The sequence below is a fragment of the Gobio gobio genome (genome assembly GCF_949357685.1).
Source record: "Gobio gobio genome assembly, chromosome: 20".
NCBI classification, from domain to species: Eukaryota; Metazoa; Chordata; class Actinopteri; order Cypriniformes; family Gobionidae; genus Gobio; species Gobio gobio.
In genome coordinates, this window is record NC_137113.1 from 27220025 (window position 1) to 27239289 (window position 19265).

The window sequence follows — 19265 nt, forward strand, 5'->3', positions numbered from 1 at the left end:
GCATTTCATACCAATTTTAACAATGATTTAACAGTGACATCATATCCTGTTGATAATCACCACCATGTCTGGAGTTTTTTTGCAACCCCTGTGGAGATTCAACCCATTTATGTCTTTTAACAGCTGCTGACTATACTTCTGACTGTGTCTTGCACTCGAGCAAATCAAATGATGCAATTATTGTTTACCGTACACATCCACAGCTGCGCTCAACTAAGGTCTCCAGGAGAAGATATCAATCAGAACTCGATCTACTCACTGGGTTCTGTGGGAAAGGTGCTCATGAGTCTGGACAGGAGGGAGTGGACTGCCCTCAACACTTTGGTGTTGCCACAGGTCATGCAAGCTGCAATGCCACGCTGCAGGGGCTTGAAGTGTGCGAGGATAGCTGGAGGCTGCAGCACTGACAGAAGGAAGCTGAGAATCTCCAGTCCTGTGCAGATGTTGGAGAAGTTCGCCTGAGTTGGCTGCTCCTGAAAAACAGAAGAGGATGCATGCACTGATTGATGAGGTACAGAGGAACTGACACTAAAAGGTCAGTAAGATTTATTAATAAAGAACCGTTTCTTTCATGTGTTTAATATAGCTGTTTGTAAACGTAAAAGATGTGCAAAGTTTCAAAGTTCCAAAGCAAATCCACTACGCACGCATTTCCATACCATATGAAAATGAATGTTTTATTGTAGTCAATACGTTTTTTGGCGTATTGATTAACATTTGTATAACTACACAAATACCATATCGTTAAACTACGGATTTGAAGCAAAACCGTGGTTAATTTGTGGTTACAATTGAATAACTACAATAACCTTTATTTATTTATCATTATTATTTTGTTTGTTTGTTTTTGTTTATTGTAAAACCATGGTTAATTTATGTAATGGTAGATATATTCACTATGTATGTTTTCATAGCACTCAACTGACCCATTTGTTTGAAGGACAGCATTGGGCAAGATGTGGAATAGTGTGTTTTGTCAAAATAATAAATGGGCCTTTTATCCGATTAACTGAATTTTTTTAAACTAAAATTTCAAAATAATCGTTAGTTACAGCCCTATGAAACAGGTAACATTCATTTAAGCCAAGTAATGCATAGGCTTGGCACAATAAGTAAAAACCAGTGCTGATTAGGTTTCAGGGTCTGCTGAATATTGACAACTAAGGTCTGGCCCCCGAGGGCCGAGGGACAGGCAGACAGATCTCCACAAAGCCAAACCTGTCCCTGCAGCCTGTTCTTTAATCACTGACAAGCCAGCACAATGAGATGATAAAAGCCACTAAGATTTGCAGCACTGTTCATTAGTTTGGATAAGAGCACCTCACTTCTTCAACAGGGCTCCGGGGCACAGGCGATGAGTGACCTGTGTTAAACTCCTGCCACAGGAAGTGTCATTGACCCACTCTGAAAATAAAGATGGAAGAGAAGCCGGGCTCTAGACTGTGACGATGTCTTTTACTGCCAGTGGGACTCTTTTTTTTTTTTAAGAGGTCGCACTGGTGCCTCAACCAATTTGACTAACTGACAATTGCTGCCATTTCTGTTGCATATGAGATGCATTAAATGCGACAAAAGTGGAAAGAACAGTGCTACTCGTTTGAACCGTGCGGACGATTGATCAACTCTGCTCAAAAGACCAGAGTTCTTCTATGCAAAACCTTAACATCTCTGTAATTTAAACCAATGCCGACTCTCTCAACAACACTGACATGGAAAACAGGAATAACATAGTATCACAACAATCCAGTTAGAAGGCTTTTCAATGCATTTATTATAGTAACACTAACTGTAAACATGGTATTATTGTGGCATAAATGTGAGATAATCATAATAAGTTACGCAGAAAGTTTAAGGACTCTCGTAGTTCCAAATGACGTCATACGTTGCGCCAGTTACGCTGTTTTCATGAGTTGAAAATGGAAGCTAGATAATTCACTTTAGAAAGTTTTAAATGTGCTGTGCGCAGTATTTATGAGGATCTATTGACAGAAATGCAATATAATATACATAACTATGTTTTCAGTGGTGTATTATGTTTTTATGAAATCAGCATTTTGCATCACCATGTTTCTACAGTAGCCCTAAACTGACAAACTTCTCTATAGAGCGGTAGCTACTCCCTGCGGTTTCAGACGACAACATTTTTGTCATGTGTCGGCCACTGTATCTTCTCTACGTGCTTCAAAAGGGAGGGGTGAGCTGTCACAACCTCACTACTAGATGCCGCTAAAATTTACACAGAGCACCTTTAAATATGGATATTTTTCTGACAAAACTCCATCGATTCACTTCAGAAGGCCTTTATTAACCCCCCGGATCTTTGTGGAGAACGTTTATGATAAATGGATGCACTTTTTTTGAGCTTCAAACTCAATGGACCCCATCACTGCCGTTATAAAGCTTGGAAGCGTCAGGATATTTATTTTTAATATAACTCTGTGTTCATCAGAAAGAAGAAGGTCATATACACCTCGGATGGCTTGAGGGTGAGTAAATCATGGGATAATTTTCATTTTAAAGTGAACTAATCCTTTAAAGCAATAATTGAATACAAATACAGTATTTTTTTTGGTTACATTTTTTTTTGCATTTGTATTTATACTAAATGAGTTTAGGCTATTATAACAAATATAAAACCATAGTTACTTTTTGCATGATAGTTAGGTGTTATGTGTGGTTTTACCTGTGGTTATGATCTAAAAATATATGATACAACGGAGGACCAGCTTTAATAAGAGTAGAGTTCTAACTCAGTCAGAATACTTAGACTTGAGACACTAAAAATGTGGTTGTTTTGGGTACAATTTTTACAGATGTTAATGAAAATAAAAGTTACATCCACATCTGAAGCTACTGCTACTGTCAACTAATTTTACAGTCAAATGTGCATTTCCAAGAAACAAAACATATAATACTAATAATTCATATTATTATACATTTTTGGTGTAACCAAATGCTGGTGATGGTAGGGCGGTAATCATCAGCTTCTATGGCTGTTTGAAAACACGAGAGGCTGCATGTGTCAATGTGGGAGTCAACATATGTACAGATTATCACCATGTCATAATGATGACGTAAGCATGAACTTTCCAGGAGGACATGAAGGCATGGTCTGATCTTTTGACACGTAACGGGCAAATGAAAAGTCTGTGCAAGGTCCAGGCACACTCCTCAATGCCATATCACAGCATTTCAATCACTGGCCTACATGAGCATAGAGAGCCGCATAACTGTCTGCCATCCAAAGAATCGATAGAATGTTGCGTCCAAACAACAGGAAGCCCATTGCTTCATAACAGGTGTGGTGAGAGAGGAAGTGAGAGAGGGATGGGAGGTTACAGTGATAATAGTGCAGGTGGCTGACACTCAGTAACTGAGAGCTGTTCTCTCAGATGACAGCTGAGTTAGTCACACCAGTGAACCCTAAAGAAAGAAAAATCATTCATAAGAGTGAGGATATCGATTTGGCTGGCATCAAAACTGCTCTTGGAAAGGCACTGGAAATAATGAAGAAGGATGAGAGAGGAACAGGATATGGCGGTCTTCATCTCCAAAATGAACACTTCTAGTCGTGTTCACACCAAGAGGAAAATTTCAAACATTTTTAATTTGAATGACTGGCTGTTAATGAGTCTGTTCAGAACAACAAATTCGAATGGCGGCAATGCGGAATCAATTTTTCATTGATTCATTCTAATTTCTTTTCCATCACACTGCAAAGAAAACCAGCCAACCAATAGGATTCACGGTTTTGATCACATGCCCAGAGCAGCAGCTGTTAAATAAAACCACAACATGGTGGCACTCACAAGCAGAGTATTTTGCTAAGAGATATTTTGCTAATAGCAGATCTGGAACCAACTCTCATCTCTGTATCTTGTATGTGGTGTTCTCTGATTAAGACCGTAGAAATCGCAACAGCTGTTTGAAAACATGCAAATAGTGTTTGATTTCCTTTCTTCTCTGTTACAAGCAGGTGTCAGAAACAAAGTTATGTAGCGCTTTGTGTTTGGAGTAACTAGGGCATTTCTGCTTTTCGAAATGCACAACCTACTGCCAGAGAGTGAATTTGCACTAGTCTTAACAGACAAAAATCACATGGGAAAATCAGACTGAATGTTTACTTACATTTGTCAAACTTTTTTTCTTTTTACATTTCACATCCAGACTCAAATTTAGTTGTGGCCTAGCTGTTATACACTCAATACATTGAACATTCAACATTTCTGGTATAAAAAAAAAAATTCTAACTCACTACAGTCATGAGGAGCTTGTCGAACCACTGGAGTTTAAGTTCAGCACGGGGCCACATATCCGGCCTGAGGGCAGTCTTCATGAGGTTCACACAGCGACGGGACAGCAGCTCACCGGGGGAGCCTGCTACATTAGTGCTATCATTCACCTGCAAACACAGAGCAGGAATTAGTCTGTGCAAGTATTAGTGGACGTTTCAGTAAGATTCACTAAGCAGGTATGAAATAACTACTTGGCACGCGATGCGGATAAGGAAGTTGACGACGGTATCTGTGTGCTGCTTCTCCACAGGTTTGGTAAGTAAAGCCTCAGTGCCTGGCATCGACTGGCTGCGGCTAAAGACCTGCACATACCAACACAAACATAATATAGCCAATGTACTTCAACATGGCACAGGCCATCAGGGTAGAGCACAAAAGACTGATTACAGTGGTCACATTCAGGCTTCAGCGAACGGTTTAAGGTTTCCTCACCGTGCCGACAGTACCAGCAGCAGTGCGGAATCTCTTCACGTCTTGTGCCGAATCAACAGACATTCCTCTCTTCATAGCAGCAGAGGCTCCACTCGTGCCCTCCCCCACACTTACTGAATCAGCCTCCGATTCCGGCTGCAAAAAGAAATTGATACCCAATAAACTGCCGGAATCTAAATCACAACATATTTTAAAATCACATAAAATTCACCAAAACACTGATTTTGCCATCTTATTTCCTGGCGACAGACCTGTTGGTCTTTGATTCTCTGGAGCTCCCATTTGATGACCACCTCAGCTAAATCCACTGCCAACTTCCTCTGTTCAATAGTCACACTAGGGGTGAAGCCCAATCGCTGCATAGCACTGATCATGTGCTGAACCAGGTGATGTCTCACTGGGTAATATACCTGTAAGCAGAGACACATACACTCAAGCAAGCTACAAAAAAACGAAATGTTATTTGAACTACCAAACAAACTAAACAGCTTAAGCTATGCAATATAGATTGAACAATGTGAATAATGGATAATAAAAGTAAATAAGCAATATATCACCCAAAGCAAAAGTCAAAATATCAAGATCTATATCTAGACTATATATCCCAGCCCTACTAAACCTATTACATTAAAAGTCATATGATTACAAATTAAAATGCACTGTGGATATGCACTAGCTGTAGTATGGGAGACATTAGTATAACAAATATCTTTAGAGTGTTAAGTCATGTTACATACTCTGAAGTGCTGTACAATGAGATGAAGTATATGAACAAGTTGGGGAACTGTGTGGCCCTCCTCCACAATGATCTTGCGGGTCCAGTGCGTGAGCATTTGATGACCGTCCTCCATCCGAGCAGGTACAGCAGGTGTGAGAATTGCCATGGCCTGCCGAACAATGGCACGTGCCTCCATAGTATGAGCCTTTAGCAGACTGTGGAAAACCTGAACGGAACAGATACATTGACGTTTAGCAGCATTTCACAGTAGCTGACTAAAGTACTACTTGAAGTAGCAAATGCTCTATCCTTTGAAATACTGAGGTATGCAAGCAATTTGGGTTTATAATTAATTGGTGTGACCACAATAACATAGAATCTAATGATTTTTAAATCGTTTCAATAAATTGAGAACACATTGACTTAGTTTAGTTTGGGGTCAGTATGTTTTTAAAAAGTATTAATTCAGCAAGGATGCTTTAAATTATGTGACTATAAATACATTTTTAATGTTACAAAACAGCTTTATTTCAAATCTTTCATAAAAATATAAAGCAGCACAACTATTTTCAACATTGATAAGAGCTTTGTATTACCAAACTCAGAATATTAGAATGACCTCTGAAGAATCATGTGACACTGAAGACTGTAGTAATGATTGTTGAATGTTCAGCTGTGTCATGAAAAGAATAAACTACATTTTAAAATAAAAAAAGTTAATTTACGAAAACAATTTAAATAGTAAAAACTGTAATGTTGTGAAATATTATTTGTTGTATTGATAGAATAAATGCAGGCTTAGTAAGAAACTTACTTTAAAAACAAATTTTTAAAAAATTCTTACAGAAGCCAAACTTTTGAATGGTAGTGTACATTTTCAAAGGCATTTTTGATTCGCACAAAAAACAAAACGAAACAAAAAACACCTTTTTACAAGTAACATCTGTACTCTACAACCTATTTGTACTTCTATTTGTACAAAATGTTCAGTGCATCTGGAAAGTATTCACAGAACTCCACATTTTAGGTTATGTTACAGCCTTAGTACAAAATTTATTAAATTCATTTTTTTCCCTCAATTCTACAAACAATACCCCACAATGACAATGGGAAAGTTGTTTGTCTTTGCAATTTTATAAAAAAATAAATTAAAATCATATGTACATAAGTATCCAGAGTCTTTGCTCTATAGTTTGTTGAAGCACCGGAGTATGATGCTACAAGCAATTTCTCCCATTCTTCTTTGCAGGACTTCTCAAGCTCCATTAGGTTGGATGGGGAGCATCGGTGCACAGCCATTTTCAGATCTCTCCAGAGATGTTCAATTGGGTGCAAGTCTGGGCTCTGGCTGGGCCAATCAAGGACATTCACAGAGTACTCCTTTTTTAACTTGGCTGTGTGCTTAGGGTCCTTGTCCTCTTGGAAGAGGAACCTTCGCCCCAGTCTGAGGTCCAGATCACTCTGAAGCAGGTTTTCTTCAAGGATGTCTCTGTACATTGCTGCATTCATCTTTTCCTCATTCCTGACTAGTCTCCCAGTTCCTGCCGCTGAAAAAACTTCCCCATAGGCATGCTGCTGCCATCACCATGCTTCACTGTAGCATGGTATGGTATTGGTATGGTATTGGCCAGGTGATGAGCGATGCCTGGTTTCCTCCAGACATTCAGGCCAAATTGTTAAATCTTTGTTTCATCAGACCAGAGAATTTTGTTTCTCGTGGTCTGAGAGTCCTTCAGGTGCCTTTTGGCAAACTACAGGCAGCCTTTTACTGAGGAGTGGCTTCCGTTTGGCCACTCTACCATACAGGTGTGATTGGTGGAGTGCTGCAGAGATGGTTGTTCTTCTGGAAGTTTCTCCTTTCTCCCCAGAAAGGAGCTCTGTCAGAGTGACCATCGGGTTCTTGGTCACCTCCCTGACTAAGGCCCTTCTCCCCCGATTGCTCAGTTTGGCCTGGCAGCCTGCTCTAGGAAGAGTCCTGGTGATTCCAAACTTCTTCCATTTATGGATGATGGAGGCCACTGTGCTTATTGGGACCTTCAATGCTGCAGAATTTTTTTGGACCCTTCCCCAGATCGATCTGTGCCTCAATACAATCCTGTCTCAGAGGTATACAGACAATTCCTTGGACTTCACGGCTTGGTTTGTGCTCTGACATGCACTGTTATCTGTGGGACCTTATATAGAGAGGTGTGTGCCTTTCCAAATCATGTCCAATCAACTGAATTTACCACAGGTGGACTCCAATCAAGTTGTAGAATCATCTCAAGGATGATCAGTGGATTTCGTTTTTTATCAGTCGTTTTTTATTTTTTAATACAGTTGCAAAGATTTCAAACAAACTTCGTACACGTTGTCTTTATGGGGTATTTTTTGTAGAATTGAGTGAATTTAATCTGTTTTGGAATAAGGCTGTAACATCATAAAATGTGGAAAAAGTGAATTGCTGTGAATACTTTCCGGATGCACCCTACCTTTTGCCAATATCCTATTTGATTTCATCAGCTGGAGATTATACTAAATATGATTATTAAAATTTGTCACAGGCTTGCTGTTTTTTCTCCACGTCAAAGATTCAGTTATCAGCTGTTAAAGAAACTACTTCTCTTACTATTTTGGACCAATATTTTCTGCATGTGTTCAATCGGACAAAATCAGATAAAAGGCGTTTCATAGTACTTTTGGCAATTGAAATTTTGGTGCATCCTCACCTGTAGCACAATCTTCTTGTGAATGGCAAACTTGGCGATAATGTGAGCCAGCAAGAGGTGGCCACTGTACTTGCAGGCCGGATCCACGCAGGTTTTGGGGAGCAGGCATGGCCAAGCAAAGGTCATGAGACGTCTCAGCTTGCTGTTCCTGCTTTTGTTGTTGTCATGGATGTGGTGGGGGGCGTGCTCTACCAGCAGGGTTGAGAACTGAAGCAGGTAAATCCTCAATGAGTCTGCCAGATCTGCCTGCTTCTCAGGGTCAAGTACCTAACAAGAACGAGAGGTATATGTCAAAAGATACTAAAAAATGCATTGTTTTCAGTGTCGTGAGGCCACGGCTGTGATGTACAACAGATTTCTAAGTTTATTTTAACTTCAAGTTCCTCTCCAGCTGGAGGTGTTGAAAACAGACCATGTGAACAAACAGTTTGCTCCTTGAAAGTGAAAGTGACATGTGAAGGCCAAGTATGGTAACAAATAATCAGAATTTGTCATCTGTATTAGACCCATCTTAGTGCACACACATTAGGAGTAGTGAGTAGTGAACACACACACACGGAGCAGTGCGCAGCCATTTTTTCTGTGGCGCCTGGGGAGTGAACAATCAATTTAAGCATGAAATAAATGAAGGCTATTAACCTTCACCTCTGTGCCTCACTGGGTCAGTTTGAAAAACAAACACTATGGTCTTTAGCGTGGCCTTGAAATTTCTGCCAGTGAAATAACAGCCAGAGGTCATCCAAAATTAACTAGTGACTCAAAAAAGTGCTGGTCTGGAGCTGCTGGATAGGGTTTACCTTGGTTATGAAGACACTAGTGATGCTCTCAGGGTTGTCACCCTCTGGATTGGGCGGCCCAAGGAGTGGCTCGCCTTCCCCTTTCTCAAAGCTGTGCAGGAAGGCTGGGTTCAGGATGTGTTGCAACACCTGGACAAAGGACAAAATTAATATACAAGCTACATTTATTTATTTACATCTATAAACAGATACCTTCCCAGTGCTTTGATATTCTTCATCATAATTATCAATATAAAATATAATAATAATAATAATGTTTAATAATAAGCATTATAATAAAAATAATTAGTATACATTATATACACATTATTATTGTTAAAATACAATTATAACACCATTGAATTTGCTTAAATGATCAACACCAGGGCTGCTTTGATAGCTCCGGCATAAATAAAGCCATTAAAATAAAAGCCCACTGTTATTAACTACTCCGTTGATGATCATATTACCATCATCAGAATGCTCAAAAACCCAAATTCCTCGAGCCTCGACTTTCCAGATGTCACCCTGTTATATAATTAGTGTCTTTGAACACTAATTTAAGCTATGGGATAATACTAGCTTTTTACTTAGACAAGACAATAGTTTGTCCAGTCAGACACAATAATTGTGTTGTTTGGTAGCTGGAGTGTGCATCAGCATGTGGATTTATTCAAACATTGGTGCCGTAGGGCTGCAGGTGTTCCTTCATTATCCCTCGTCCTAATGAGCCCCTCTACCGTTAACATGAGTGATGGATCACAACAAATCCTTTTCTACACAATCCATCACAGCCCAAACCACCAAGGCACCAGCTGCCTGAAAACATCACCTTAAACGTGTATTCTGTTAAGAGTGTGCAGCTGCTGAGCTCTCCTGGGGAATGTTTGGGATGCAATGTCTGTTTGGCTGTTAGGGGTGATATAGCAGAGCAGGAACGGCCTCAGCCATCAAAACTGTGAAGACTATCCGACAATGAACTTCTACCGTTTCTCAATGTCATTGTAGAGGGTGGCATTTGGAGGAGAACATCCAGCTCATTTTAATGAACTGGCATTTGATCATTTTCTCAAACTTGATGGAATTCTTTCACATGAATAAACATGAATTGGGAATAAGCCTTGAATACCACAATGACCCGTTTACCAGTGGGTCCATGTACTCCAGGTAGAGCTCGCCCACTATAAAGGTAAGGTATAAGGTTGCTCACAGAATCACAACAGAAGTGACAATTTTCAAAAATGCTGCATTATCGTGTGATATGTTGTCATTTAAAACAAAAAGCAAGATTCGTTTAAATTTGCCTCAGTGATGAAATGCCACCAAAACAAGTTCAACATCTGAATTACTGGTGCATCCAAGCTAGAAGAAAAAGTTCCCATCTTCTCCAGGGATGATTAAAGGCAAATCCCTTAGCATTTGAGCAATGGCTATTAGAGTAATCTGCAGATAAATATTCATTAGCGTTCTTCAAAGACTTCGGATGGCGGTGAAGACGTGCCTTTGAGAGCCAAGTGTGTCATGCACGGCCAGTCCCTGTCACCTTCCCCTTCTCAAACATACATATTCATCAGGGGCTGGTTGTTAGCCGCATTAGATGGTCAGCGCTAAGAGAGCGTGAAGCTGAGCCACTCTGAACAGAAAGGTGAAATTTATAATGTTGACCATAGAGGTCCGTGTCGTATCATCAGTCACACTCCTGGGTAGCTCTTAATCAAAAATGAGAGGTCTTCACAAAGGCAAAATTCATTATTTCTCCTCGCATGTTAAAGCTCACAGCAGTATAACGGTATAACCTCACCTTCGCCTTGAGCTCATCGTTGAAGTGTGGGTCATTGAACTCCACAAAGCGGAAGAAGAGAGCTCGTTTGTGCGTGATGCTGTAGTTCTTGGGGATCTCCTCCTCCATGTACTCCTTCAGGAAGGTCATATTGCATAGAAAGCGGCCAGTGAAGGCTCTCAACAGCTGAAAGAGCAGCTCAATCTCAGAGTAGTTGCGTCTAAAGGAAAATGCATGACTTTAGTGTCAAAATCAAAATGTGCTGTATTAATGTGCCTTAATTACTTACCCTCATGTCGTTCCAAACCCCTAAGAACTTCGTTCATCTTCGGAACACAAATTAGTATATTTTTGATGAAATCCGAGAGCTCTCTGACCTCTCCATAGACAACTATTCAATTAACACTTTCAAGGCCCAGAAAGGTAGTAAAAACATTGTCATGTGACTCCAGTGGTTCAACCTTAATTTTATGAAGCGACGAGTATACTTTTTGTGTGCAAAAAACAAACAAAATAACTTTATTCAACAATTTCTTCTAGCCTGTGTCAGACTCTTATGCCGTTGACGTAGTGTAAACAGAGCAGTGTTTCCTAGTTCTACGGCAGAACGACTTGTGCACATGCGTCGTTGGTGCTCACGCGAATAGCGTCGGCCAAGCCGGCATTCTGGAAGCACTGCACTATTTACGTTACGTCAACAGCTTAAGAGTCTGACACAGGCTAGAAGAAATTGAATAAAGTTGTCATTTTGTTTGTTTTTTGCACAGAAAAAATTGTATTCTCGTCGCTTCATAAAATTAAGATTGAACCACTGGAGTCACAAGGATGATTTTAACAATGTCTTTACTACCTTTCTGGGCCTTAAAAGTGTTAATTAAGTAGCTGTCTATGGAGGGGTCACAGTTCTCGGATTTCATCAAAAATATCTTAATCTGTGTTCCGAAGGTGAAGGTCTTACGGGTTTGAAAGGACATGAGGGTGACAATTTTAATTTTTGGGTGAACTAACCCTTTAAAATATTTGCAACAACATTAGTGAAGCGTGTCATTTCTGCACCACCAATAAGACAACACTTACTTGCAGTAGCTAAGCAGACAGAACGCTAGAAGTTTGGGCTCTTTCCAGTTGGTTGCAGCCATGTTGTCTTTGCGGTGGCGTTCCTGGAAGGCCTCGCTGACCCATACACGTCTGAGTTGACTCACTAGAGAGTGTTGACCGGCCAACCAGCCTTCATCATTTTTCACAATGATGCTTATGATCTGAGGAAGTGTATGAATGCTCATTAATATTCAGGCTCTACAAACAAGCACATTACATCAAATATAACAGTAAATGATTCAGTTATGATAGTGTGGCCCACCTTGATGGCCTGGAACTGCAGATCAAGGCGTGCGGTGCTGGTGGAGGGAGACCCGGGTCGCACAGTTGCAGCAGGCCCAGCTGGAACCAGCAGAGGAACAAACCGATTTGGGTTAGAGGCTAAGACATCTCGAAGTGGCTTGGCATCTTTGTGTTTCAAGAAGCTCTGCAAATTAATAATAGTAAAAAGATAAGGGAAAATAAAACACACATAAGATATCATGGCAAGAGTTTTTTTTTAGCAAAGACACAAAATACAGTAGCGGTATGAAGAAGGGAAAAAAGAAACACACCATAAACATGCGACTCCACTGTGGGTCGTTGAGCGTGGCCTCCATCATGAACAGTTCTACTGTTTGAGATGGATGACGCGTCAGGAACTTGATCAACGGCTCTCTAAAAGGACTGCCTGCCTGTGGAGTAACAACACGGACACAAAATAATTGCATAAAGCCACAATATTCACATAATATAAAATAGCCTTCAAATTAGTAAGCTCACCAATGCTGCATTCATTTTGATCAAAACAGTAATATTATGAAATATTACAATTAAAGATAACTTTTCTTTTTTAATATATATTTTTAAATGTAAGTTCTGTGATGGCAAAGCTGAAATTTCAGCACCATTACTCCAGTCTTCAATGTCACATGATCCTTTAGAAACCATTCTAACCATCTGGTGCTTAAGAAACATTTCTTTATATCAATTTTGAAATCAGTTGTGCTGCTTAATATTTTTGAAGAAACCGTGATACATTTTTTCAGGATTCTTTAAATAATAGAAAGTTTAAAAGAAAAGAACTGATTTGAAATGGAAATCTTGCGCCACATTGTAAACGTCTTTACTGTAATTTTAGATCAATTTAATGCATCCTTGGTGAATAAAAGTATTAATAAAAAATAAAAAACTTTGAACAGTAGTGTGTTCCAATGAAGTCTATTCAATAATTCACAAATCTGCCATATTAGTCTTTGAATTATCAATATTTATATCAACCCACAAATGAAGATGTGATTAATTACTGGCCCAGTTCAAACAAACTGAACTAACATTACCTTTAGCTACAGATTAGACCAACATTTTTGTACCTCTATGAGCATTGCCCTCTCCGTCTTCATGACCACCTCCAGCAAAGGTTTGACCAGGGTTTGTGGAGCAGCTGGTATCAGATGGAAGAGATTTATAATGGCCGAACAGATCCTCATTTCCTACAGAGGTGAACAGAGGAATGCATCACAGTGATTGTTAGTGATAACCAGCAGTGGAAACCCAAGTCTACCTCCTGTAATATATGATCAACAGTGACAAGTCGGGGAACGTTTGCAGGAAAGTCAGAGTGGCAGGTAGGTTCCTGAAAAAACATCACAGATTCATTTGAGAGGGACCACCTCAGAAATGTGAAACTTAAGGATCAAACACAATACAACAGACACAGAGATACAGTTACAAAGACTGCACTAGCACAGAGTAAATCACAAGCACAATGAGAGCGGAGCCAATGAAGACCCCACAGCGGACCGCCATCTCACCTCTACACCTTCCATGGCAGGCTGCGCCAGAACAGGAGACAACAAACAATCAGCAAAGCAGTGTGGGTAATGAGCACTGTATGGATTGAGGGGATGGGTTCAGGTGAATGGTGGGTGGGTGTGTGTGTGTGTGTGTGTGTGTGTGTGTGTGTGTGTGTGTGTGTGTGTGTGTGTGTATTTCTTTTTTCAGAGAAATCTTCCTTCTGGGCTGCGCACTTGTTGCTTGTTGCAAAACCTCTGTGCATGCGCCAGTTCAGTTGTTATTCTTCCGCTGTCTGCTAGAAGCTAGTTATTTAACTTAATAATGTTATAAATATGGATATTTTTCTCACACAAATGAATCGATTCACTTCAGAAGGCCTTTGTTAACCCCCCCGGAGCCGTGTGAATTTCGTCTATGGTGGACAGATGCACTTTTATGGACTTCAAAAACAGACACAAACTACCATTCACTGCCATTATAAAGCTTGGAAGAGACAGGACATTTTTTTTTATATTACTCAGATTGTGTTTGTCTGAAAGAAGAATGTCATTTACACCTAGGATGATTTAAGGGTGAGTAAATCATGGGCTCATTTTCATTTTTGGGCGAACTTACCCTTTAACTGCAAAACCAATGATAGTTTCTAAACATTTAAATCACATTTTAATGATCTTGACAGAGTACAAGTACTGCGTAACCTCTCCATAATTTAATAACAGACGAAGGTAACATAAATACTTTAAATAATATTGTGGATGATTTTATATACACATACATACTTTACACGCATTGTATTTTATATTACACATCCACGTGAACCTCACAAAACCTAGCAAGAATTGTCAAAAAAAAATTGAGATTGAGATTATTTTCCAGACTGCGCACTGAATCCACTAAATATGCTTCACTCTATCAGCTCATGAACAAAATTATTGTAAATGCTTGTTATTAATTTCTTTGTTTCTACTTGAAATCACTGTCTGTTTACTTTTTTTTTTTTTTACTTTATTTAAAGCAAAAATAACTATATCGTGATGTATATCAGTATTGTGAAATAAAATCACTCTTATCGTGATATAATATTTTGGTCATATCGCTCACCACTAAATTAGATAAATTTACAATATAGACATCCTTAATCTTGGAAATCTCTATTCTGCTCTCCGTGGTCCGTTCTTCGTACGCCGCTTGACCTGACAGAACCAGTCAACAATCAAATCCAACTAACTGAGTTAGCGACGTACGAAGAACGGACCCCTGGGGCCCGTTCTTCATACCTCGCTTAATACATCTAAGATGATTTGACAGATCCCAGATCTTTTAATAGTGATAACTGATCTCTGGCTAATTTGGTTCTTCAAACGAATTTGCGGATTGGATTAAAATATCTGGATTAAATGATCTAAGATCACTGAATGTCTTTTTTTCCCTGAAGAGGGCAGATGCATCGATCCTCGAAACCACGATCAGCAATGCAGCGATTGGCTGGCGTCAAGACAGCAACGTAATGACATCATATAATTAAAAAGCCACCTGGCAAAAAACTTGACAAATTACACAAAAAAAACCCACAAATTTCTGAACCTTTATAAGGAAACAGCCAAACGACCAAACCAACATAAAAGTTATAATAGATAAATGATAAATGTTTTTTTTTTTTAACATGATAACCAATTATTTATATTCACGATTTTATACAGTATTTGTACACCCTTTACATTTTTATTTCAATGTTGTAATTTAATTTTTAATTCAATTTGAAGCAGATTTGTAACGTGACAGTATTTAAGTTTCTTATGGGTCAAGATCAAATTATCCTCTCTTGCGCTGCATCAAGCCACTCCCATAATATCCGTGATCACTTAATGCACGGCTCAGATTAACTGTACAACATGTGTGTAAACCAATAAAAACAAAATTATATAAAGTAATTATTCCATCACAAATAAATCGCTCAATCAAGTGGCTGTGTCTATAGTATTATACATTCTCATATAGGCTACATATACAATATAAAATTTTTATATTATTATTTAAAATTATTATTATTTCCCCTGGTTCAGTAATGCACTCTTGTAATAAAGTAGCAGTGGCTGGGACAGATTTTAAGTATCACCTCAAGATGCAATCTAATCCTGTTTACATGAAATAAGCCTGCTCCCGAGCAGGTTTAAGCTCACGGACCTGTTACTATGACAGCAAGTCCAGGATGAGCTTCGAAGAACCAAACAATCCAAGATCATGCCAAATCGTCAACAATCAAATCCAGCTAACTGAGTTAGCGAGGTACGAAGAACGGGCCCCTGTTCTGTTATATATTCTGGTATTTCTTTGTGTGGGGACAAACACTGCACTAACATGTATCAGAGTATTTTAATGAGAACAAGTACATGAGCATAGTTTCGGACCTGATACCGATGCCAGTATTAGCAACAGTGCCTAACTACAACATCAAGCAACTACAGTTTTTAAAATAAATTACAACTAATGCTGCAATGATGTATAAATGCATACTAAAAACCTTTTCTTTTTGCATTACAGTAAGAATTCAGGGGGTAAAATTAGTCAAACTTTCATAATGCCAGAATCTTAGCAGTCCTAATAAATAGCATATTCATGGAAAAAAATTCCTAGGGGTAAAATATGAAGTTTTTTTCACACATTGTTTTAGATACATTTGAATAAAAATGTCCTTTTATAAAGAATGGCACGGAAAAACAATGGTCTTCATGAGCCCTGAATGCATCATCTCACTATTTTTGAGACCCTGTCAAGATATGTTTACACTGAGGGAACATTAAAAAAAAATGCTACCACCCCAGCATGAGCTTTTACCGAGTATGTACACTTATGAAGGCTAAATCTGTACGCTCTCCCTGAATCGACCTTCTTTTTCTCAGTATGACTAAACTAATCTTCGGGAACTAGTGTTCTGAATGCTCCCCACCCCTCCAACCCTGAACCTGACTGACCCCACCTCATTGTCATGTATGGCTGGTCATTCTGTCATTGTTGTAAGAATATTAAGAACTGCAGGAACAGAGGGCCAATTTGCATGTAATTATAATACATTTTAGAGAAATGCAGGGCGTGAATGAGACAGAAAGAATGGCAGCTCGTTTTGAAGCGTGGAAACAGCAAGGCTTTTTCCCCCTTCACCTTTTCTTATTCTACAAGGTTATCTGTCCAACAAGATAACGAGGATCCAGAACTCTGCGGCTCGTTACTTAGGCGGCCTGGGGGTGGATGGCGCCTAATCAATCATTGATTGTAATATGGCCACTCACGGAGTCTGAGTGGGACGATCTGGGCTGGAGGGGGAGTCCAGTCCAGAGCGCTCATCTCAGCTCTCCATATGCAGAGACCCCTTTCGCTCACAGATAAATTACGAGGCTGCCACCCTTGTAAAGTTCAACATATAATTCAAAGTAAAGCAAAATACTGGCCTTTGTTGGAATCAAAGACCAACAAACCCCAGTGTATGCAACAGAGATATCAAAACAAGCTTATACTCACACTGCCATCACTACGCTGGCCTCCTTTATGCGTGATCACCACCACCTCCATCCATTTACGCAGATGTTGCTGCAAGAGCAGGAAAAACATGGAGTTCTCTGACTGTTTAAATTCTTTGAATAATGTAGTGCAGGGATTTTCAATCTTTTAGAAGCCACGAACCCCCAAATATGATCATCCCTGTGTGGGGGACCACCATCTTAAAATTTATAAAGGTTTCCGTCTTCTATAAACACTCAATTTATACAAAAAATTATATTATAAATCTAAAATTAGTTTAGTTACATTTGTATATATTTTGCTCTACTCAATGTAGTAATGTATTGTTATATGAATTATGCATTTCTTGTTTATTTATTTATTTAGAATCAATTTTTTATTTATTTATATTAATCATTGTTTATTTTATTTTAAATCTAATTTACTAAAAAAAATATCACTTTTATTCATATAGATTTAATGTATTGCTTTACTCTTATATTTTAATCTAATTATTATTATTTTCATTTTTTAACAGCTTTTTCCACGGAACCCCTGTCACTCTTGCGGTTTGAAAACCCTGATGTAGTGTATTTTAGCAAAACGCTCCTCTATAGAGTTTTATTTTTCTAGCTGACTAACAAGTTGACACTGAATGGCTTTTCTGAGATAAATGTAGCATTACGTGACATTGTTTACAAGCTGTTTCATTGACGTCTTTCTGTGGTTGAAACAACACATCTTTCAACATACCGTCTGATGTTCATTCATGTTTATTTTGTGCTGTAACTAGTAGTAAAGAGAAAGATATGATCGGTTCACGTGTGCTCCAAACTGGCACTTTGCTTGAACTGAGGTGCTACAAGCTAATGCTGCATTAAACCGAAAAAACTGTATTTATTGTTTTAAATTCATTATAAAATAAAGTCTCAGCTTTCAAATTATAAGTTAAAAAGCACAAGGCTTACTGCAATTTATTGGATGGGAGACATGCTACAAAGTTTTGTTCATTCGTCAGCTGAAAACAGCATAGACAAAGATTGATTCTTGTCATTTAAGAATCAATATATCGGTTCTTCAAAATGAGAATCAAGAAATCATTTTTAACCCAGCCCTAATTAATAGTCATCATTACCTTTATTAAGGGAACATTTTGGTTAAAACGTGACCTTTCTCTTTCATCATATACACACAATAGTACCATCAAACTTTGCTTCAAACTAAGGGTCCAAATTATTTTTAGGTGGTATAGACCTCAAGACGTATTTAACCCAAACTGGTTCTTATTTTTAGTATTTATGAACACTAAACTGTTTTACAGTATTAACTTACCATCATCTGGTCACAGAATTTGTCATTGAAGGAGTTGGGGAAGAGTCGCGTGACAGACGTCAGCCTGTTGACCACATTGAGCGTCAGACTGCGATAGTCTCCGAGCATCATCAGCAAGGGACGCATATGCGTGTGGATCTGATCGACCTCGATTGTAGCTCCCTCTAAGAACTGAAAAATGCATAGGAACATGAATACACACTGAGACTTCAATGCATATATAAATGGCCATTAAACACCCCATGGGTGCTTAATAGAGACAGCTGCTTTTACATGCCCTACAAGGAAGACTACACGATAATGGCATCTTAAAACCCTGTTTTCTCTACTGTCCTGTCAACTCACAGCAGCAGAAAAACTCTAGACCAGCTTAAAAAGAAAGGCCACGCCAGCCTTCCGCAATGAGACGATGCATCACGGCCAAATTCATTTTCCTCTCAGCCTGTTTCACTCCATCCTGTATTGATCTTTTTAGGCAGGACTCATTAGAGGCAGCAGGGCAGAGGAAGAGACAGAGAGATTGGAGAAAGGAAATAAGGCTGGTGGAGGGAGAGGGCTGACCTTTCTCATGCAGGCCTCTCCGGCCTCCTGGAGCTCACTGTTAGTGGAGTTGAGGGCCTTGAAGAGGGCAGCTATGATCTTCTCTCGGGACTGGGGAAGGTAGTTACAGGCTGCCAGAGCGTCTGGACAAACACACAAGGAAGGGTTAAACAGCAAAATCCTAAAGACTGACAAGATTACAGGCCTTAATATACAGTGCACATTTATTATTTTCTTTCAGTTACTTGGCACACACCAAAACATTACCATTTATCAGTATCATGTTTCTATTCAAACAATACTGAAAAATCTGAA

General features: G+C 39.1%; 1 protein-coding gene across 1 annotated transcript in view; it reads right to left on the reverse strand.

The window, feature by feature from the left end:
• trrap (transformation/transcription domain-associated protein) overlaps positions 1-19265 on the reverse strand; it is a 99522-nt gene that overhangs the window by 61118 nt on the left and 19139 nt on the right. Inside the window, exons 28-44 of the mRNA XM_079846123.1 lie at positions 18972-19093; positions 18411-18581; positions 17100-17168; positions 13601-13621; positions 13160-13279; positions 12362-12481; positions 12070-12234; positions 11787-11968; positions 10731-10929; positions 8951-9079; positions 8154-8420; positions 5465-5671; positions 4979-5137; positions 4728-4862; positions 4487-4597; positions 4256-4402; positions 260-473 (exon numbers count right to left, since the gene is read on the reverse strand). Of these exons, the coding sequence (XP_079702249.1) occupies positions 260-473; positions 4256-4402; positions 4487-4597; positions 4728-4862; positions 4979-5137; positions 5465-5671; positions 8154-8420; positions 8951-9079; positions 10731-10929; positions 11787-11968; positions 12070-12234; positions 12362-12481; positions 13160-13279; positions 13601-13621; positions 17100-17168; positions 18411-18581; positions 18972-19093 (2538 nt within the window). The remainder of the gene's footprint in view (positions 1-259; positions 474-4255; positions 4403-4486; positions 4598-4727; positions 4863-4978; positions 5138-5464; positions 5672-8153; positions 8421-8950; positions 9080-10730; positions 10930-11786; positions 11969-12069; positions 12235-12361; positions 12482-13159; positions 13280-13600; positions 13622-17099; positions 17169-18410; positions 18582-18971; positions 19094-19265) is intronic.